Source organism: Watersipora subatra, chromosome 1 (assembly GCF_963576615.1).
Source record: "Watersipora subatra chromosome 1, tzWatSuba1.1, whole genome shotgun sequence".
NCBI classification, from domain to species: Eukaryota; Metazoa; Bryozoa; class Gymnolaemata; order Cheilostomatida; family Watersiporidae; genus Watersipora; species Watersipora subatra.
Genome location: NC_088708.1, coordinates 69,229,171 through 69,253,153, shown reverse-complemented (window position 1 = coordinate 69,253,153; position 23,983 = coordinate 69,229,171). Strand labels below are relative to the sequence as shown.

Here is a 23,983-nt window from a genome sequence, read left to right as displayed (position 1 = left end):
AGAAGTTGATTAGACTTGTTTCTCTTGGCTTGTCACTCTCGAGAATGAGTGTCAAAGAGCTTCTGATTCGCAGCTGCTTTTACTAGCTGCCAATCAGAAGCTCATAAAGCCTTATACAGGAGCAAGTCAGATTCTCTTTAGGTTTTATATCGAGCAAATGTTTTGAAATATTTTTAAGTTTTTTAAACACACTGAAAGTTGGGCAAGATCGACCATATACTGTGATTTGCATTACCAATATATCATGGTTTGCCATGATAATAAACTGCACATACAATAAACCTAAACCTTTACATAGCTAACAACACTCTGTTCAAAACACCCACTATTTGACTGACTAGTATTTATTGACTATAGACATGGTTCCAAGAATATATATCTGATACACAGTATCTGATACACATATCTGATACAATAATGATTATTACTTGACATATATTCCAAATCAACATGGACTTGTCTATTCGCTGTGGTTTTTACTGGGTATATTTGCCACACGCGCTCTTTATTAAAAGTTTGTGTAGCTGAAGAAAATATTTTTTTGTTCAATTGTGTGTCAAAAACATGTACGTAATGAGCCTGCTCTGGCACTTGTCCTGTCTAAGTGCAGTGATTAATTTGGCTCTCTCAACTTGATACAGCACTTGTTTATCAGATTATTTTTATCCTCGGCCAATCAAGCGTTAGCCATGTAAAAACCAAACTTTTTATTGTTAATGATGGACAATTTAGGCCTAGGAAAGCATTTCCTTATCGAAATTTAGGCCCTATGAATGAGTGTCTCCAGAAATTGGCAGATTTCTCATATTTCTTGAATATATTTTATCCCATCGGACAGTATATTATGAGTAAGATTCCTTAGTTAGGAAGGAGGTAACTAAGAAGCTATCATACTTATGTATGTCATACAGATGCTTGTGAAGGCTCCGTGCGGCATGAAGGAATCGGCACTGAGGTGGCTTGTAAAGAACATAGCCAGCGGAGTCGAGCACTTACACAACATGCATGTCACACATCGTGATATCAAACCTGAGAATATCGTCATACAACAGAGAGGTCCCGATGAGAAAGATGTATGTAGGACAATTACATTATGCGTCTATTCCTACTCAGGGTCATTACCTGTGAGGGAGCTTTGCACCGGCAGCAAGCATCATTGATGCGACTGTCTGCTATTGATATTAGATTTTTACCGGCTACACACACCGGCTATACACACATCCGCCTCGCAAGCGAGTAGTTTAGAAATTTGCTGTAGTTACACGCACTGACTCTACTGAATGATGCGGTGTGTTGACAAATAGATTGATCAATGAGAATTGACCTTTGCCCTATGAAGGTATTGATGTCTTTGCTCAATTCTCCAGTCAAGTTACTGAAGTGCTGTCATAGTAATTATTACTAGTAGAAAACCCAGCCATGCTTTGGATTTTTTTCATTTTTAGTCAGATTGCCCGCAGGTGCATTCAAGAGGCTGGTTCTCAGGAAATAGAAAGGGCTTTAAACCAAATATTTTTAGTGACCTGGTGGAAGGCACGGAGCAAATATGTGTGAAGTTGGATGAAATCAGCCAAACTGGAAACTCATAGGGTTTATGGGGACTAACAGACAGACACAGACAATGATAAAATGGGATTTAATAATATAGATTTAATACGGATTGTCTACAGTTTGTGATTAAAATAACGTTTATGCATCTAATAATAATAATAAATAATATGCATCTATTTACATTGCGGTATTTTTCAAGATAAACAAGATAAAAAAAGGTTAATGATCAGTACAAAAACATTTCAAGTTCATGAAAAGTCAAACCATAGACTAGAAATTCCCCTGTCATACAGCCCACAACCAAAGTGATATTGGAAAACAGAAAGGGTACTGATGGTTGAGAAATGCAATATTAGCAGTCAAATGACACTGCAGTGCAATAGGATAACTGCAATGGTAGCTGTAATGTACTGGGTGTTATTATGTACAACAAGCAGCAATAATGAAAGAAAAAAATTATATGGTTATATCTCTCCCCCTGCAATAGGAGAAATGCAATATTAGAAGTAAAATGCACTGATATTATTAGAATAACCAATATTATTAATATAGTAATACAGTAATAATAGAAAACCAATGCACAATTTTGTTTACATTTCAAAACTTATCAAGAACGTATCATTTCAATATCAAAACGTATCATTTCAATATCAAGAAGTTGTGATATTTATATAGATTTTTAGAAAATCTATTTAACAAAACTATTTAGAAAAAATAATAACAGTAACATATTGCCCAACATCGGTCACTATATACTTAGATCTTGTAAATTCGAATGCTTATTCTTATAATTAAATCTTACAAAATCGAATAATTATTCTTATAATTAAACATTGCAATAATTTCATAAGAATCGTTAAAAAAAATATCATCGTCATTTCCTTTACTTTCACTGCTTTGGACATCAGTTGGAATACCAAAGTACTCATAAATGCATGTCAGTTACTTTGAAATCGGCAAAAAAGAAACGATTACTTTCCAGTACTTCTACGTTAATTACAGAAACTTTCGGCAATTGGACAATACTATAGACTGGTGAAATGTGCATGATTTTTTTTCGTGAAATGCGCACGACTTAGTGGTTCTATCATCTGTCGCTCGGCGTTTCGTTTGCCAATCTTAATTTTGATAAAAATAAGGCTTTTCAAGTTTTAATAACGATTTTAGGCCGAAATAATCTATTTATGTATAATCAGATGGGTAAGGTTTAGGAAATTTTCTACAAGTAATAAAGACTTGGTAACATATTTAAATAGGTTTATATGTGTTTTGTATAGTTATTATACTTAAACGACTCCATCGAAAAATGGTTAAATTTGTTGATGAGATTTCGGTACAAGGGTTTGCGACGGCCGTTGATGAATAATTTTTGGCAGTTGTGTGCACATATGCATTTATCATAAATCTCCCAACAATCGCTTCGCTCGTGTTTGGTCGTGGGAAAACAAAAATTTAATTACCGAAATAATTATCTGAAGCGCTTTATAAAAAGTTCCAGTTTATAGTAGTAACTTGTCTGTTACGTGTGAGAATATCTTTGTCATATATAACTAGCTGTTTGTGTGAAACCCAGTTGTCTTTGTGAATCATAGATTAAACACTAGCATTCAAAAAGATTAAAATGGAATCGAGGTCATCAGAATAAAATATTCCAACCAGTCACACATGTCATTTCTATCTCTACTGACACGTTGCCACAAAAAACATCGTCAGCATACAGCCAGTCTCTTCAATATACATTTTTAATTTTTTAATTTTAATTTTTTATAGCGCATTTTCAGGCTGAGGATGAATGAAAACCTTTACTACCTAAAATGGCTTCTTTCAATGTTTGAAATTAAACATTACATAAACATTTTCAATTTGTTCAAATGTGAAGCACTTTACAGGATGCAAAAATTTGCGGCAATAAGTTTACTGCAAGAGAGATGAGCTCATACCTAAAAGAAACAAAATAAAATATATGTCTAAGGAGAAGCCTTAGGTGAGTTTTCCGATTGCAATATTGAAAGAAACTCTAAAGCCAACGAAATGTTTCAGGTCATAATGCATAAATATCTTTACGAGGTTGTTTTCTGGTGGATGCATGGCCAGTGTTTTTTCGAAGGTGGCCACAAGGCTATAGGTTATTCTTGATCTCTCCTTGAAATGCTTTTTTTTAAATTCAAATGTACAATAGTTGAGAACGTTTTCAAAAATGATTTTAATACAATAATATTATGTAACCAATAAAAACCCAACAAATATAACTGATAGCAATTTTGACTCTAAATTATAATTTGATCTTGAATAGAGTGTGATTGATCTCATTCCTTACCAAACGTGTTGGCAGCTGTACTAGTGCTGGGCGCGAGTACTTCTACGCCAACGGGTTTAGTTTCCGCCCCCTTCCGTTCGAGTTTTTCAACTACCAGGTAGTTGGTAGTGCTTGACATGAGTACTTCCTGGCCAACAGGTTTTTCGGGAATCGGGTTTGTTTATACGGGTTTTATGTCTAAAATTTTCAAACATCAGACATATCTTAAAATTTACAGTGCAATTATAATTCTATTCAATTTATTTATTATTTTACTATTTTCTATCGACCGATATTTGTGCTTGCAGCATTAACAGTGCTTAGAGCGCAGGGCGCAATAGAAAGAGTTTTTGTCCACTCTACTCGACGGATCCGTGTACCAAAGCCCGAACTCGCCAGTCAAAACCCGAACCCGCAAGATCGACATGCTCAAAATTTCTATTACCCGAGACTCGAGAGAAGATAAACCCATGAGTTCAACGAGTTTTAGTACCCGTGCCAGCACTAAGCTGTACAGGCCCATCAAGTCTATCCGTTATATACTTATATATCAAGTTCACCATTATATACATGTACTTATACATGCTCGATTTTTAGTTTCCACTCACATTCATCTGGAATTAGCCTGCTTGTACTTCTCATCTTATGTTTTAGGTCTTGTACAAAATAATTGATCTGGGATACGCAAAGGAACTGTTTGACAGCAGCATATTATATTCCTTTGTTGGAACTATGCAATACCTGGTGAGTGTGACATTTGGAACACAATGCAATACCTGGTAAGTGTGGCATTTGGAACACATTGCAATACCTGGTGAGTGTGACATTTGGAACACGATGCAATACCTGGTGAGTGTGACATTTGGAACACGATGCAATACCTGGTGAGTGTGACATTTGTAACACGATGCAATACCTGGTGAGTGTGACATTTGTAACACGATGCAATACCTGGTGAGTGTGACATTTGGAACACAATGCAATACCTGGTGAGTGTGACATTTGTAACACGATGCAATACCTGGTGAGTGTGACATTTGTAACACGATGCAATACCTGGTGAGTGTGACATTTGGAACACAATGCAATACCTGGTGAGTGTGACATTTGGAACACGATGCAAGCATTGAACATCTACCAATCATGACCATTTCTTACATCGTTCACATTCTCTGGTTAGCTAAACCTTTTATCAACTGATGATATGTTTTAGGCGCCCGAGCTCATGTCAAAGAAAGGATACACACGCACTGTAGATTTCTGGTCTTTTGGTGTTGTTCTTTTTGAGTGTATCACCGGTCTTAGACCGTTCTTACCTACTGAAGTGCCTTTCCGATGGTAAGGAACTTCTATGTATGGCATTATCTGCCACATTATTCTTAGCAATTCATTGTTTGACAGAACTGTGTGATATACTTGGTCTCTTTAATGGAACCTACGAATTTCATAAAAACTGTCTACTCATAGAATCAATTTTTTATGCATAAAATGTTTTATTTTCTTTTATGGTTTGCCTCCTTTGGCCTGCCTTTCCAGACTTATATTCAAACGTTGCTAATAATACATGTTTACAACTGCCAACAAATAGTTTATGCAAGCCAATACAGTGGCGATTTACAAATTAGGCAGTTTTTATATCAGTTGAAAATTGAACATTTTAAATTTTTGGCTTGCATAGCATTCGAACAAATATCATTAAATATAATTAAAATAAAGTAGTGATAAGTTTTGCTTATTTTCAACATTGCATCGTAATAATAAATTTAATAAGCAGAATGGATAATAAATAATTATAGTGAGCGGTAGCAATAATAGTAAACAGTAGAGAATATACTGGAATTAGCATAACTAAAAGGGTTCGATCCATTGTTTTCTTGACCAACATTTATAAATATACTAGGTGAATGCCTGGCGTTGCCTGAGTAATAGAAACGTCTTTGGACAGAAAATCTATTTTTATTTAATATATACAACATTTACCGCTCTAACTTTTAAACTTCATATCATGAGTAAAGTTTTTTTGGTGCAGTTTAAATAAATGAGAGAAAAAATAAAACATCTGTAAAGGTTTTAAAACTTTTTCAAACAATTGTAACTTTTAAATTTCATATCATGAAAGAAATGTTTTGTTGAAATAAATTAGGAGGGAAAATAAAACTGTAGAGCCGTTTAAATGTAAATGTGAAATCACCAGCAAGTAATGGCTAAATATAGTATGTTTTGCTACCATTACAATAAAAAATTATTTGATTATGAATGAATAAAAAAAAAATTATATGATTCTAATTCGTTTCAGTGTTGGCATCATAAAGCGAACATATCGTATGGAGTGGTATAGAAACCCATACTAATTAACTAATGCCATCACCTCCTGGTGAAAATCATCAAAATCATCATCACTAAAAAATAGTAGCAAAACAATATGTTAACCTTGATAACTATTGTTACCTACAATAACTTGAGTGCATTTTATGGTTATGATCTGCAATATAATATAACATTACAATGTATTACGTGCAGAGTTCTTACCTTCGAGACAGACATGTCACATAAACGCTGAATCTGACTTGAATGAATTTAGCTTACTAAACACATACTTGAAGGAAGTTTTAGTATTCATTTTAGTAAACTTCAAACATTTAACTAAAATTTTATCACTTATCTGTTTGCGAATCCCTTTTTACCATAACGGATAACACTGATAGCGGCAAAATAGCATATCAAAATTTTTGTTATTTCGTTGTAATCAGTACAACAATCACCAAATTTTAATTTCGAGAGAAATTGACATTGATATCATGTGGCGGAAAAAAAATTTGCCTTAACGAAAAAGCATTGTGTTTCATAAAGTTAGGCAAAAAATTTTTTGTAACAGAGGCATCGTAACACATAGGCGCAGTGATCAATTAATACGTCATTTAGCGTGTGCAAACGGTATATGATAAGAGTGATAGAATGCTAAGGACTGTGTAGCTTAGTGGTTTAATGCGTAGTTTGAAACTGGCAGTTGCAATTTACGTGAGTTCAACTCCAGCACGTAGTGAGCTTTTCATTTCAAGATTTTAATGGCTATAACTGGACAGGCAGACATCTGGACAGGCAGACATCTGAACAGGCGACGGCGACAAACTGAGATTTATAGATATATATTTATATATCATGTCAATTTTCTAAAGGACGACTTGATATAAAGCATGAATGATCAAGGGTTTTAACTAGCCGAGTTGGAAGTCGGCTAAAAAGTAATAGTAGAAACAATTCACATTTGTAAGTGGCTTGCTTCACTACTTATATGCAAGCATCAGGATTGGGCATAAACCGTATTAAGAGAAATATACTCTAACTTAAATTGAAGTTGTCTGTCCCCCGATCATTTTTACAACAGTTGTAGGCTTTAATGGTACACCTTCTTTGAAATTGTCATAGGCCTTATCTCTACAGCAACTTCATTTGAGGCTACATCGCATCTAGCACAAGTGTATATCTCGTTTCCTTCTCTTCATTAGGTTTGCTGCAGTGAACAAGAAGAGGCCTGATGATATATGCGTTTACTACGATCTGCATGGTGAAGTCACTTATTCAGAAAAGCTGGTCTTTCCTAACCACCTTTGTCGGTAAATAAGAATTCTTTAGTTCTCTCTAATTTCGTTAGCAATAACAATAAGAAAGTTGTTGGTTGAGTCATCAATTGTCTTTTGCATGTTTGCCGGCAGCATGAGGAATATATTACCAGATGTTGTTGATTACTAATTTCAAAATCATAAATTAAGAGTTGATTTCTGTTTCACTCTACTAACATTAAAAAAAGTAAACAATCTTTATATTATATTTTGTGTTATATCAAACTATTTTACTGTAGTTTTCTTTTATAGCATAATTTGTTCAGGTTGATTTTTCAACATAAATTATTTAGAAAGGAGTTACAAATAGCTCTTTATTTAGAGATGACTCACTCACTAGTTGCTTGAGTTGCTCACAGGTTGCACATCATTGCTCGTTTGCACACTCTCATTTATATCATTCCGTTTTCTGTCTATTTGTTGGTTATGTTATCAAATTAACTTGAAAGTTCATACAAGCATTATTTGAGATTTATGTCGTGTGAGCTAATTTATTGGTACATACACTGTGGACAAATATTGTTATAGCTATTTATAAACAGAGAAACTATTCTCACCGGGTGGATGAAAAGGTTTTCAGTATCAATAATTGCCATGCATAATTTTTTTTTCATTAGAAGTTCTTTTGTTTGTAAAACGGTAACAGATGACATATTTTTATTTTGTAGCAATACATAATAGTCTAGCCTATAGTTTGTTTTCGTTAGTGTCTCATAAAACAAATATTTGTATGCCTTGCTACACCTTGACATACCAATTTTCTAACCATACGACTCGAAATTTGCTATAACTACTCCCAAAGAAGTATCTAATATGTGACTGAGGAAGATCTTTTTTACCTTGCAGTTGTTTATTGAAAATACTGGAAAAGATTAAACATTATAATGGACAATAAAAACATATATAAGCTAACTCAGTTCTGACTTTACATAGTTCAAATATCACCCTGTTCTTTATCATATATAATTTATCCTTTGCATTTAGTTTTTTATGTTAGCTAGTTTTATATAATGCATAGTTACCCGAGGTACTTGTCATTTGTCTTTAAGCTGTTGAATAAATTTCATGAAATGTACATGTAGTGTATTATTAGAAAAGTTTTCTCTTGCACGCGACGATTTGACATATGAAACAATTTTGGAGCGAATCAAATTTGCGTGCCAAGTTATGACTTTAAATCGCTAGTAACAGAAGCTTTCATTGTTTGTCAAGTAGCTCTTTGAGAATATAATGGGCTCTTCATGATATCAGGTAAACACAATGAGCTCTTCATGATATCAGGTAAACACAATGAGCTCTTCATGATAGTAGTTAAACACAATGAGCTCTTCTAGGTATCAAATAACTACAAAGAGCTCTTCAAGATGTTAGTTAAATACAATGGGCTCTTCATGATATTAGTTACACACAATGAGCTCTTCTAGGTATCAAATAACTACAAAGAGCTCTTCAAGATGTTAGTGAAATACAATGAGCTCTTCAAGATGTTAGCTTAATACAATGAGCTCTTCAAGATGTTAGTTAAATACAATGAGCTCTTCAAGATGTTAATTAAAAACAATGCGCTCTTCAAGGTGTTAAATATGAGCTCGTTACATACAACATGTGGTTAGATATTACGAGACATGCTAGATATGAAGTAGATATAACGACATTAATATTTATGACTTTACAGAACCTCAGGAGCGTTCATGGAGCAGTTTCTTCGGCTCATGCTGCGATGGGATCCAGATGTACGTGGAGGATGTCCAGAGTTCCGCGGAAATTCTCGGGATAAATGCTGGAGTCTCCTAGATAACATTCTTAATTCTAAGGTAGTTGTGCGCTCTTTCATCAGTTTTGCTTCGTTCACATGTGCATTGCCTGTTGTTCACCCAGTTCACGTCTCAACCAGTTTCAATGTATAAACGTATCTTTGCGGGAAGATATAAACATGGAAACATTAAGAAAGTATGCAATAATTGACATACTTTGGTTTTTCTTGCTTACTTATATTAAGTGGTTAGGGTTCTTGTAAGGGTGACTCAACTTGGCATAGTAGCCAAAGAATTCACAGCTTTCATCGGGCTCACTCAATGTGCTTTTGGCGTTAAAGTGAGTAAGATTTCATCTGACTTTCACTAACTTGTATTGTGTGGTTTTCGAGGTGAAGCCTGTGTGGACTCGATGGGTTAATTAGTATCCACGTACAGTGAAACTCGGATAACTCAAACTTCAAGGGACCGAGCAAAAGTGTTCGAATTATCAGAGTGTTCAAGTTATCAGAACACTGTCACAAGTCCATGTATTTACTTATTTATTAGTAGATACATGAACATATACAAACTATAATATAAATCAAAAGCACAAATGGCTTGTTTCAAATTAAATGCTTCTAATGTAAAGTTTAAAACGTTTTTATCAAAAAGTATAGAGATTTTTCTATCACTTGAGATTGGTTTGTTGTTTGAGGTGATGTTATTGCCAGGACGTTTTTTAGATTGACATTGGCAAAACTTGATCGTTGCTGAAATGCTCAAAGAAAAGACATCTTTTGAGCGTTTTACCCACGATCAATTTTGCCGATCTTTCTTGAAGTTTATGGAAAGATTACTTTACTTTACCTGGGATTCGTTAAGAGCAACACTCCGAGGCAGTTCAATTAAAAGTTTTACGAGGTTTTACGGTACATTGTATATCACTCACGCTTTTTGAATGGATACTTATTGAATGTACACACGTATTTTGTGTTTAGGTCAAACAATGAATAGTTTTTTTTAGCTAAGACAACGTATACGTTTGACTACCACAATTCTTAAGACGTTTTAAAAATTCAACATTCCGACGTTAATTCAACACGGAATCAACGTCGGAAAACTATTCATCACGGGCTAGCCGGGTCACGCACTCAAGGATTTTCGCCACGCAAATACAAAACAAAAACAACATGCTGTTTTTGTTTTGTATGTGCGTGGCGAAAATCCTTGCGCCCGTGACCCGGCGAGCCCGTTCTATTCATCGTATAGCAGTATAAATCAAATTTCACCAAACCTTTAGAACAGTCGTTGACAAAAATATTTTGCCGATGGAGGTAATAACGACGCTTATGAATTACGAAAAGTTGAGGTTTACCTCTATGGCTAGGAATAAAGTGATTTTCTAAGGCGATAGCAACCGTTTCGGTAGCCGTTGGGCAAAAAACAGTTCGTTATAACAGTGTTGAATTCGAGTTATATAGAGCCATTTATCATTGCGTGGGAACGGACCAAGCAAATCCAGTCGAGTTAACCATGTGTTCGCTATATCCGAGGGCGAGTTATCCATGTTTCACTGTATTTACAAAATGCTACCGCTATGCTAGCTATGCTAGAAAGGAATCATTGAGGCGAAAGAAATGTTCTTTACTGCCACTTATCCTGCTAAAATATTCTCCAGTTTTCACAGACTATTCTTAAAAACCATTATCGGCGGTGACATGTTGTCAATTTCTCAAAAGGAAACAACTCAAATAAAAAATGTGGTATGTGTAACTGCTTTAAACTATAAAGTGCGCTATAAAGATTTTTAAGGTTTTTTGTTACATTGTAGTTATTTTGGATATTAAAAATTGAGTACGCTACCCTTGAGCTTTAATTGTGAATCCTCGATACTTTAATTAAGTTCCTCATTGAGTTATAGCTTGCAGTCAAATATATACATGTATGTACTTCATTAGTGTGGGTATTAGCTTAAAGCATTATTGGGTTTATCTTTCATATTTGCAATATTGTGATCATTTTGATACCTTCTGCATGAATGACAACATCAAAAAAATTTTTAATAAAGATTTTAGCCTGTGCCACCATATTCTCACTCACTTTTCCAACATGCTTACATCCCCTTAGATACTGCACTTAGCCTTAGGTTCATTTTTTCTTTTAGTTATTTCCATTAGTAACCTAAGCTGCTTCTAATTCTTTTAGTGTGAAAATCAGTCTTTTATATGCATTGCAGCTACTATTCATCTACTGCATACCAAAAAACATTGTGCTCACATACCCTGTCGAAGATAAACACACAATCAAAGATGTTTTCAAGGCATTGGAAAGGGAGTTGTCTATACCTGTCACAGAACTACAGTTATACAATGTCAATGGGATGCCCTTACCATATGACAGCAAAGCCAGAAATTACTGTGGAGAGGTGAGCCAGAGTAAAACTAACAATGATAGTGACATAAGTAATGTAATTGTTGATATTATTGTGCACTGGGTAACATTTTTTAGTGTTTTTTTTTCGATTTAGCATATGCCATTTTAGGTACCTCTGGGACACAATCGGCATGGGGAATGGGACATTGGGACAATCGGCAATGGGACACAATGCCCGGCATTAGGATATACAATGTTGTTTAAAAATGTTTATATGTGATTAGCAACAACAATTCGTCAATTAGGAAACATGTAATATTTTATCAACTGCTAAGATCTAGTCTATGGGTGGCCAAGTTGAGCTTGTGGATTTTTTTGGTCAGCCTTCAGCTGACTAATTGTGTCAAGGTAATAGTTTAGCTATTTTTATTCTTAACTGACTCAACTTCGACACCCAGAGTTCGCTACCCTTTGTTGGAAAAGATGTCGATAGCCTAGTATTTTATACCCAAACCTTGCGCTATACTCAAAAGCTATTGTGTACTTTAGTTAGGTTTAGAAAGAGACAGAAGCTTGCTATCTAGTATAAGCCAAATGGCAAGAAATGTCCTTTAAAAAATTGACACTAAACAGCTCGTGACAATTATTGGGCGTATGCTGAGCTGCAATCATAAGTTCTCGGAGAGAATAAGTCCAAAAAATCAAGTCTTATCAAAATATGCTATTTTTTGTAAATGCACATTTGAACGTTAATGTAGGGGTATATTTTATTTCCTAATAGAAAACTGGTATGGAGATATTTGTGGCAGCCAGTAATAAAAATCTGTATGCGTGATCAAATAAGTTTTTTAAAGTTATTTTTTGGTCATAACAAGATTATATTCATATAAATTTACATTGTTGACTCCAACTTGCCAACTTACGTGTATGTTCATATCACTTTGTAACAATCTTTCTTAGCTGCTAACATTCTTTCTACTCCAATAGATGGATCATTTTGTCCAGCAAAGTTTACTTCAAAGGTTCAGTGTTGCTGAAATTGTTCCAAGGCAGAAAGTCGTTGCCTTTTTAATGAAAAGTTATATATATAAGTTAAATATAGTTATGGTGTTATTTGGTATGCGAATGTAAATTCCTTAAAACTCTGGATAAAAACTTTATAGATCAATATTTTTTACTTTTATAAACTATTTAGTGTGCCATCATGGAAATTCCTCCAGGATATTTTGTATCAAGCCTAAGTAGCCTTCTTGCTCTCCTATTCAAAAGGGAATAGAATTGCTTCAATTTACAGTTAGGCAGCTCGGATGAATTGATGTATAAACTCTTACCATATATGTAGAATTAGTTTTTTTGTAAAGCTTTATAATATTGTGTATTTTATAAGATTATGTTATATGACTTTCCATTTATGTTGACCAACATTTTGTTTGATTTCCCTCAGATCTTGATAATCCTTTGTTATCAGCAGTTCTTATGTATTGTTTTTGTACCAAATGTTTCGGTAGCAATCCCCAAGTTTTTAGGTCAAACTTGCTAGTCAAGTCATAGCATCTAATCATTTTAAAGATGAACTTAGACAAAAAAATGTTGTAGATTTCATCAGAAAGTATCAGTACTTTTTTATTGTTTTTGATGTTAGATGTGATCTGATTGGCAGGATGTTAGATGTGATCTGATTGGCAGGATGTTAGATGTGATCTGATTGTCAGGATGTTTCAAGATTGAAATCGATAAAACTTGATGGCGATTAAAGCTCTTGCAAGAAGAACATGTGCTGCGAAATGATGTCACTTGCTTTTATCGTTGCGATAGTTGATATAGGCTATTGTGTTCAAGTTGAAATGTTACGAGTCTCTATTCTGTCAGTCTCTTTGCAACTATAGACGTCATAATCACATTTTCGCTTGATTATAGAGTTTTAATCGCGGACAAGTTTTTTTGATTTCAATCCTGAAACATCTTGACAATCAGACCATCTCAATTCTCAAACATGAAAAACAATCGCAAATGATAGAAAAATACCGATGATCTTTGACAAATTTACTTAAAATTGTGCGCAAGTTCATCGTTGAATCTAGGTATCCTCGAAGGTTCAGTGGTTTCAATGCTTATAGAGCCTTTTTTTATCTACACACGGGCTCTTATTCAAGAAGAAACAAATATATCTGACAAAGTCACAATTTTAATATTGTTATTTATATAAATTATTCTTCCAGTTTAGTATTTATCAACTTCCATGCTCCGGTTCAGCTCATCACACAATCAAGACGTCGTTGTTGAACTAAACCAATCGCTACCATTTTGGTTCACAGGATGAGCAGCCGAGTCTCTACCTGTTTAGAAGTTATAAGGAAGAGACTGCTAGTTTGGTCCTACCCAAAGTGCCTGATGAATCGGAGAAGTTTCCACCAGTTGTGGAGTTTGTGATTGAACAACGCTCATCTAGCTTAGATGACTTACGGGTACATTTGTAGCATCTACATTAGATGACTTACGGGTACATATGTAGCATCTACCTTAGATTACTTACGGGTACATTTGTAGTATCTACCATAGATGACTTACGGGTACATTTGTAGCATCAACCTTAAATGACTTACGGGTACATTTGTAGCATCTACCTTAGATGACTTACGGGTACATTTGTAGTATCTACCTTAGATGACTTACGGGTACATTTGTAGCATATTTCTTCGATGACTTACGGGTACATTTGTAGCATCTTCCTTTGATGAATTACGGGTACATTTGTAACTATGTTTCTGTGTTGGTGTAGCACATGCGGATGCTTGCAGTAGACCAGGCTTCGAGTCCTACACTTTTGGTCATCATTTGAGTCATACCATCAGTTATTGATTATTGGTTATGGGTCGTTGATTTTTATGGGTCAGTGGGTATTAGTCATAGGCCATAAGTTGCTGATGGTTTCTGATTGGTGATGGACAGCCGCTATTGGTCAGCAGTCGTTGGTCAGTAATCATTGAAAGTGATTATTAGTCATTAATCATTTAGTAATTGGTTAAGTTGTGTCAGCAATTCATACTACCCTAGGACACTTATGTATTCATACTACCCTAGGACACTTATGTATTCATACTAACTTCATTAAGGCTTTCAATGTTTCCACAGGATCATCAGATGTTCATATCCCAAGTTGCTTTCTACTGCGAAGAGAAAGCGAAACAATTTTTCCGAATACACCTCGCAACCAAGGCTCTCTGGTAATCCATCTCCTGTTTCTATAGCAGTATTTCTTGCAAAACCTTTCGATGTCATGTTGAGGTTTTAATGTTATTAATAAGTACATGTTAAATTCATACATTGTTTGCTTACTAATATGTTTTTTATTCATGCTGTCACTGATAGCTGATGAGATGATAACACACCTATGTTTATAGTAAAGAGATGATAACACACCTATATTTATAGTAAAGAGATGATAACACACCTATGTTTATAGTAAAGAGATGATAACACACCTATGTTTATAGTAAAGAGATGATAACACACCTATGTTTATAGTAAAGAGATGATAACACACTTATGTTTATAGTAAAGAGATGATAACACACCTATGTTTATAGTAAAGAGATGATAACACACCTATGTTTATAGTAAAGAGATGATAACACACCTATGTTTATAGTAAAGAGATGATAACATACCTATGTTTATAGTAGAGATGATAACACGCCTGCATTTGTTATTCTATTTGTTTATATAGGCAAACTTAGAACTACCAAGTTAATCCATTCTGATGTATGTACTTTGTATGTTTAAACTGTTACGTGTTAGAGCAGATATTTTTTATAATACATAGTATTTTATTTAATTGAAATATAGTTGAAAACAAAGTGAAAATATCCAAATTATATTTAAAAACTAAATGAATGAAATAATTATTAATGAAAAGGGGATCTTATTCTCCTTTACTTTGAGACACTTGAACAGGAATATAAGCTTTACAAAGTGTAGATTCAGTTGCGAGTGAGTGATAAAAATGGACTGTTTAACTCGGTACAAGTTATACTAGGTATAATTTAAATTAATTTACTTTGTGTTTTAATCATTTTTATATTTTAGTTTTTCTTCATACCTGTTTGTTGACTTTGATTTACAAGACATTTTTTATATGTCAAGACAAAGCTCTCCTTAAATTTTATCTATTATGTCAAAATATTTGTATATTATGTGTATGTGATATGAAATCGACATCTGACTGTATTTAGTAAATTTACTCATGTTATAATTTCGGCATCATTGCTAGTTAGTAAGCAACAGTGCTCTCTCAGCAGTAAGGAAAGTTTTCCTAGTTTTTGGTCAAAAACCATTATTTGTTATTTTTATAAGCTAGTCTGTTATTGGGTCTGTATTTTACACTGAGTTCAAATATCATGAAGGCTCTATATGTGAAGTTCACATTTGGACAAATTTGGTTTTGGTAGGCAATTTATTTATTTACAGCTTGAATTTTGTAATAGTAATTATAGTATTAAGTGTTGTTCATGGTGGTGATTACAGACTATTAGTAACTGTCTAAGGCGCACCATATAAGACATCGATATTAAACATGCACATAGACATCGATATTAAACATGCACATAGACATCGATATTAAACGTGCACCTAGACATCGATATTAAACGTGCACCTAGACATCGATATTAAACGTGCACATAGACATCGATATTAAACATGCACATAGACATCGATATTAAACATGTACATAGACATCGATATTAAACATGCACATAGGCATCAATATTAAACATGCACATAGACATCGATATTAAACATGCACATAGACATTGATATTAACAATGCTCATAGACATCGATATTAAACATGGACATAGACATTGATATTAAACATGCACATATTAATGAGTATCAAGTTCAATGATTGGTGTTGCTGGTGTCTAGCGTCTGAGACTTGGTGTGAAATATGTGTAACCAAAATCTGGATTATACTTGCATTTTTTGTAACTATACTCGCTCAAGGGCGCCGTTTATTAAATATTACGGGTAAACTACATTCGCAAGCGTTCAGTCTTTCCTTGCTGCCAGTGTTTCTTCATTTTGACCATGTATTTGTGTATCTCACTGACAGAATGGGTAGAATTTTTTGTAAGGCGATTCCGCCATTGAGAGGACCTTGAACTTGTTGATTCTGTTTTTCCGCAGTTCCTTTGAGGCAGCAATTTGACTTTTCAAAAGAAGTCATATATATGTGAAACATAGTCAATCATTGTGAAGGTCAAATCAACTGTTGTTAAATCTCTAGAAATTATTAACTATTTACTATCTGCGCTAGGAGGCGATGGTTCAAACTTTAGCATACTACTTAGGCCACAGTAATTTACTGATGAAAATAACTTTATTTCAACAGTTGACTACCTTAGTCAAAATAAAATAGAAATTGCATTCGATTGAACTGAGAGTAAACTTATAAAAAATGACTTTATTTTAACATAATTAAAATAAAATTGACATTACATTCATTTTATCAGTATTTGTCAGGCTCTATTATGTTTTGCTTAGGATTAGCCTGACGAAGGATCTGACAGAATACATCAAATATCGAACAACTGTCAAATCAAAGTTGAGCCATCTCTACACTTTAGTCAGTTTCTGTGATCAAGGGTGAGTATTTTACAGTTTCTTACTGTCTACCTCAGCATATTTAGTGACAAAAAAATTAGAGACAGTTTTTGCCATACTCTAAACCGCATGTGTAGTTAACTATACATGTATAACTAACATGTATAACTGGTAGAACTGTGATTAGGGTACGCGTTTTACATATATATGTAGGTCACCTCTTATTTCTTTTGTCGGTGAATCTGATTCTGGTTTAGATGATTTCAGGCAACTTTCTTTATGTTGATTTTGTATTTAAATAGTAAATCATAAAAATAACTGTGGTTTGATTTTGTGTATTGGTCTTGGGTTTGTTTGCGTTTAATTGTTCCTTTGATACATGATTTTTAGGTTTCAAACCGATTTGAATCAGTACGAGCTTCAGGCTCAAGAACCTACAGCTCGCTTTCGTGAGTTGATCACATTATACATATAGCACATTATACATATAGCATATTGTAAGCTTATGTTGTTAGAATTTGTAGTATTCTGTGTAGAGTATGTTCTGCGAAATTAACAAAATAAATTGTATAGCTGTACGTTATTATGAGTTTGTACACTTACATACTTGTTGTGTTAGACTATAATCAGATGTGGTTGAGGCTGAGAGCTAATAATACTTGCTACCTCTAGTTTAGGTGGAGAAAAGAGAGATGACTATAGGCGTCATTTTAAATTTAATGTATAAACCCCAAGTTGAGTAATATGGTACCCACTGCAGAAATATTGCTAGCTGTGATGAGTGTTATTGTATGAGACACTTAATCTCTTTCCAAGTGCAACTGTTGCATTGCCAATCTTAACGGTGTCTTCAAATGACTCTCTGAAGGGTAGCTTAAAGATGTAGTTGCGTCAAAAATGAAATTAGGACCCATAAAAGGCTAAAACATCAGCTACAATTTGATGCCATTTTTGTCTTTGTAGACCAACCCTGTCCAGAGATATATGCGTTTGAATGAGGCCCTCTTTTAAAAAGCTCACATTCCAGCGGGTGGCTATTTCGTGACGTCACAAGCTTGTTATCTGAAACGAAACCACAAGTGATAAATATGAGGTCGATTCGTTAGCCAATCATGCGTGCGAAATTTTTATATAGGCCGTAATAAATGTTATCACTCGTAAAACGCGTTGTCTGTGATCTCGAAGATTCTCCCAATTAGATCTCATTACTCGTTACTGATTCAACGCGTTTCAACAATTACTAAGTTATACATAGTTTTAAAATGGCTTCAAGTTCGAGCGACCGCTACTCAGAGTTATCTGAGCAACTTTTAGTAAAAGATTAGAGTAGACAGCCTATGGCCAAAGCTGACAGGCGTCAGCAGCGTTTTGCTGCAGAAGAAGACAGAATGGAGGTAAATTAACTTAGAGTCTTCTATACTTTAGTAAATGTAATATTTTTTATAGTCATAAATACATATACTAATTAATAAAATGATAATTCTTTGCTATCTCCAATCATTGTTTCATAGCTTATCTGCCGTTTTACCTAGCTGTAATATTTTTTTCGAATTTTCTTTGGTAAATTAAAGTCATGATTACAAATTATTTTCACTCGTAGGAAGTGGGTAAAATCGATTGATCATTGCAAATCTTTAATTTCCAGAACCAAAGCTTCGAATCGTTGGCTTGGCGTACTTGTGCTTTTATTAAATGTTTATTCGTTTTTAAAATTAAACTCGCAATCTATTTAACTCCCAATTTGGAAGCTGTCAATAGATACGCTTTAGAATGACATATATTTATTGCATTTTTTTTTACTGATTACAGAATGTTTATGTCGTCCCACCAGCCGAAGAAGCTTTGTCAGTGTGGAAACTGCCATAAAGTGGAAAGAGAGACTTGAATGCGTGCTGCATAAGCCATGATGTTTTGTTTGAGTTTGTTGCAGTAGATGAATTTGTCTTATTGTATCAGCTAATACTATCTGAGTGGCCACGACTTGATGAATATTTTTAATAAAAGTTATGCCGAGATGAAAATATTTTTGCTTGTAAAAATTATATAATAAAATAATATTGTTGAAGATAATGCAAAACATGATTTGCAGAATATTGTAGTGTATCGGATATGGTATATGGGTGTCCGCAGAACTGGAGAATGTGAGTTCAAATCCAGTTTGCAGCAGACTTCTCATTCTTAAAACTCTATCCCTGTCTATATTCTTTTCAAAGAGGTGGCTTGCTTATTTCACTTATCTAGTATTCGGTAAGAATACTACTAGCAAGAAACGAGTACGTAGGCAATAGGTAATAGGCGACATAATGTGGGCGGGGCTTATGGGAGGCTGTATATCGTTTGTATGGGTAGATGCAGAACTGTGCTGATACAAAGACTGCGTTCTACAAAAGTGACTTGACAGAATTACCGTAGACCGGTAGAATTGGTAGTCGGTACCCAAATGTTTACACAACATTTGGAGAAAGTGAGTAGAACAAATTTTCAATTTTCGTTATTTGAGGCCTTTTAAACATTCATAATAATGCATCTGTAGCAGGATTTAAAATTTTATTCTAGCCAACATGAGCAAATACAAAATAAGATATATGCCAATAGAGCCGCGTAAGACTAGACTTTTATCGCAAATAGCCGATGTGAATACGAGAGATAGAGACAGGTTGCCAAACGCGTGACATTCTTTTTGGCGAGGCTGGGCACGTTTTTGTGGCCTGAGCGTTTTTACGGCGATCAGATTTTTTCGGTTTTAATCTTCAAATATCTTGACAATGCGATCGCGTAACACAACAAACAACATATCAACTGATAGAGAAAAAAAAATGCTTTATTTTAAGATCAACTTAAATTTTGACGCAACTACATCTTTAACTGATTCTTTAGTCTACTAAACATCATACTAACCTTGCATTTTTGGACTCAGAAACATCTACATGGACATAAGAATCTGTACAAGTTTGCACTCTGAATATAAAGGGCTCTTACCCCCAGACTCATGGTCTCTCTAGTATATCTTTTTTGTTCATCATGTAACGCTTTCTCTCGTGTTATAGCCTAATATCCAGCCATTGTTTGAATCCTGAAATGCACGCTAAATTTCTGAACACTCATTTGAAACTTTGTTTATTGAACAAACTTTACCCTAGGAGTTTGTAACAGTTTTTTTCCTGAGAACTGGTCATTAACACATCTCGTGGTATATTTCCGCATCTAGGAGTTTTTAATGCCTGTATGACCGATGTTCTAAGTATGTTGAATGGGGTGCCAAGTGAAAATGTTTGTGAATGAAGGTCTAAGCTAAATTTGATGATGTGAGCAGCAAATGCGCCACAAAATAGACATCATTACTATTTTTATATTCTTACATTTAAATCACACAAATGCACAAAGCACATGTTCATGGCTGATGGGCAGTCTGGCATATACATGTAGCTTGTGTAAATGTCCTATGAACGTACATATGTTTGTCCTAGTCTTATCATATTTGTTTGAAGTATGATTTGTCATCATCATAGCTTGTCAGTATTCTATATTTAGTTGATAACTCAATTTGTACAGTGTACATGTATGTTAGATTCAACATTACCAAAATAGCCTACTGAATTGTGGTATGTATTGTTATTGTGGTATTGCTGTATTATAATCTACTAGTTGTACTAAACATTAGTCAGAAGTGAGCCCAGACTCATCAATAAATATCGTTATTGTAGTAGATCTCTACAATTAGCACGTGTCTTAGTATCTTACTTTACAATATTAATATTCAGGGCATTCAGCTAGTATTGATATATGCAGTGCACTTGTAGAGAGCACAAGAACAATAGAATCTTGGAATGTTATGAGAGCTGAGCTGAGCGCTATGAAGGGTCTCGTAAGTTTTATTCATTGACTAAAATAAGTAGTCTGGTTATGCGGAAGGATGATTAGTAGTTTCGCATTATTTTGTACAAATTTGAGTCTTTACATGCATGGCAAACCCTGCAAGTAAACTTGGTTTTCTACCACTTGCAAATAATAAATGATGGTACAGTCAAACCTTGACCTGAGACCTTAGCATATGAATTTTTAACATGTAAATGTTTGACCCAATGTTTTACATAAAACTAGAATAGGAAGCTATGAAACACTGTTTAATAATATTTAAACACATTGTAGAATATACATATAACTTTATATATATTTATACTAGCAGAATACCCAGCGTTGCACGGGTATTAAAAATCAGTGACAGGTAATGTAGTTATCTGCCATTTGCCATTAGCCTGACACATTGGTAATGGCTAATTTGAGTAAGCTAGTACTTTGAATCCTTACAAATAAGAACCATGAAAGCTAGCATAAAATGGCGTTGTGCAGAGCGTTATGCATATTTCACAAGCACATTCAGCAACATATATTGCCTCAGAATAAACAAGCTTAATATATTGCCTATATTGTAGCTTAATTGGAAAGATATTTGCCTGACAAATGAGAGGCACCGAGATCAAATCCAGCATGAAACACATATTTCATTCCTAAATTTTAATGGCTATAGCTGGACAAACCGAAACACACAAACACATATACACAAATATTGAGATGTATACATGTATATATAGATAACTTTATTTATATAGGACCTTATATAGTACTTATACATGTATATTGCTTAAGAATTAAGGATAGTGCGGGCATCAGTTTACAAACGTTCACGATTTTGAGCATTGTTAGACAACAAATGTTGAAAGTTATCTCAGGTGTAAAATCATGGATCTCAAGACTTCTGTCAAGAAGACTTGTGTGAGTGGTAGTTGTGGTAAAAACAGCAATGTTATTTTTACAATTGAAAATCCAGTAGGAAACATCTCTATATCACTTCTTCAAAAATCTATAAAACTCCAATAGTTATCACAAGAAAGTGATGCTAAGAAAAGAAAGTCAAAAACTGTAAAAATAGAGAAACTAGATTTGATAATTAACGATGAAATGTAAAAAACTTCAAATTAAAAATAAAAAACTGTAAATATGCTGTTAATTTCAAGTTCATATTTCGCTAGCCACCCATGCACCATGTTTGTCAAACCTTTCCGTGAAGGCAAAATGACAATAAAAACCTCTTTCATTGAGTATTAATTTATAAATTTGGTCTTTAGATGCACTTGGCTTTTTTAACTTTAAATCTTCTCATAGTTTTACATAGAGCATTTAATAAGGCTGTATTTAATTACCTAAAATATTCATCATCAAGCTTTTTAAGTTGCAGCATGAAGGAAACAAAATACAATTTATTCTTATGAAAATACTTGCTCCAACATACTATGAGTTTTGACATATACAAGAGTTTCGATCTAAAATAACTCCATGTGCCAAGGTTTGACTGTGTTGTGGAAAATAGGTCTTTTTAAATAGGTCATTTTAAATAGGTCAGGCTGTTTGAATCAAATATGCAAATACGACTTTTAAATTATGAAAGTAAAATAATAAATTCGGATTGTAACGTTGTTTCATGTTTTTAGATTACATTCAGAATTATCAACCTTCTTTTTGCAAGGTGCCAAAATGCTTGTTCCATTATAGGAAGAGGAAATGAGCTCATTGAATAACAAGTATATGCAAGTGGAAAGCAGTGTCGAGGCTCTGAAGGCAAGCCCTTATGCGCCTACAGCAAAGGCATATGCCGGTGCTGAGATCTATCGCTTGTAAGTTTATCAACGAAAGTCTAACCTTTACATTGTCTCTAGTTTTTGTTATTGTACAGTCAAGTCATGACATACAAAGGTTATGGCTTCCTAGATCTGCTTCATATGGGAAAACAGTCATACGTTGAGCAAGTATTCTCATACAAATATACATTAATTTGTTAAATTCGACCACAGTTCGAAAAAATATGATAACTACTTAATAAATTATTATAACAAACTATGTAAATAAAAAAGACTAAATTATATGTACATGTAAATAACCAAATTGAAAAAGCTGTAATCAATAAAAAGATGTTGCCAATATTAGTTTACCTTACAAACATGCTAATAAGAGTGTAGATTGGGCAGTGTTTAGGTGATAAAGATGCACAGTATAATTTATTCTAATTTAGACTAGCTAAGGTTTAATCTAACTGAGCTTAGGTATTTTTGTTATTTCCAGATTTTTAAATACCGTAAAACCTCTAATTGAACGCCACCTCTATTTGAATGCTGCCTCTATTTGAATGCCGCCTCTATTTGACCGCCACTTCGCCTATCTTTGATCTTTATGAACCCATAATATCAAGTGATCAGTAGAAAAGTGTTAACAAAAACGTATTAATAATGAGTCGTATACATTAATAACAATCAATTCTCTCATTGTCCAACTCCGAAGCTTCTCACTTTTTTCGTTAAAGCTTCAAAAGCGATACCATAAAATCAATCAATAGCGGTCTCAGGCTAATAGTAGTTCTTTGTTTAACGCGGTCTTAATACTTCGAAGTATATGTACATATATAAAACATGGTTTAAATTAACAATGCTAGGTGAACTTTGAAAACAACACCATAGAAATGATTTTTAACTGTCTCAGGCTAATAGTAGTTCCATGTTTACCACGGTCTTAATACTTCGCAGAACATTCGTATAAAAAATGGTTTGTAAGTTTTAGGCCAAAGGTTACATTTAGTGAGCAAACTTTTACGCGTTGCGTTGGTGCTAAATGCAGCGTGTAAAGGTTTTGCTCTGCTAATATCGACTATGTTCAGCGGTGCAGAAGAAAATATTGTGAAAAGTATTGGACAACTAGAAGATGTTCATTCTATCGAAAGCAACAATCAGAACGCAGCTATCCGAGCAATTGATG

The 23,983-nt window shown here is 34.1% G+C and overlaps 1 protein-coding gene across 2 annotated transcripts in view; it reads left to right on the top strand.

Moving 5' to 3' along the window:
- LOC137403211 (inhibitor of nuclear factor kappa-B kinase subunit beta-like) overlaps window positions 1-23,983 on the top strand; it is a 64,922-nt gene that overhangs the window by 19,625 nt on the left and 21,314 nt on the right. For both annotated transcript variants that reach the window (XM_068089416.1, XM_068089415.1), the window contains exons 4-15: window positions 912-1,073; window positions 4,502-4,591; window positions 5,061-5,185; window positions 7,354-7,461; window positions 9,143-9,281; window positions 11,440-11,628; window positions 13,892-14,041; window positions 14,709-14,800; window positions 17,120-17,221; window positions 17,570-17,628; window positions 20,980-21,044; window positions 22,730-22,851. In XM_068089416.1, the coding sequence (XP_067945517.1) occupies window positions 912-1,073; window positions 4,502-4,591; window positions 5,061-5,185; window positions 7,354-7,461; window positions 9,143-9,281; window positions 11,440-11,628; window positions 13,892-14,041; window positions 14,709-14,800; window positions 17,120-17,221; window positions 17,570-17,628; window positions 20,980-21,044; window positions 22,730-22,851 (1,403 nt within the window). The remainder of the gene's footprint in view (window positions 1-911; window positions 1,074-4,501; window positions 4,592-5,060; window positions 5,186-7,353; window positions 7,462-9,142; window positions 9,282-11,439; window positions 11,629-13,891; window positions 14,042-14,708; window positions 14,801-17,119; window positions 17,222-17,569; window positions 17,629-20,979; window positions 21,045-22,729; window positions 22,852-23,983) is intronic.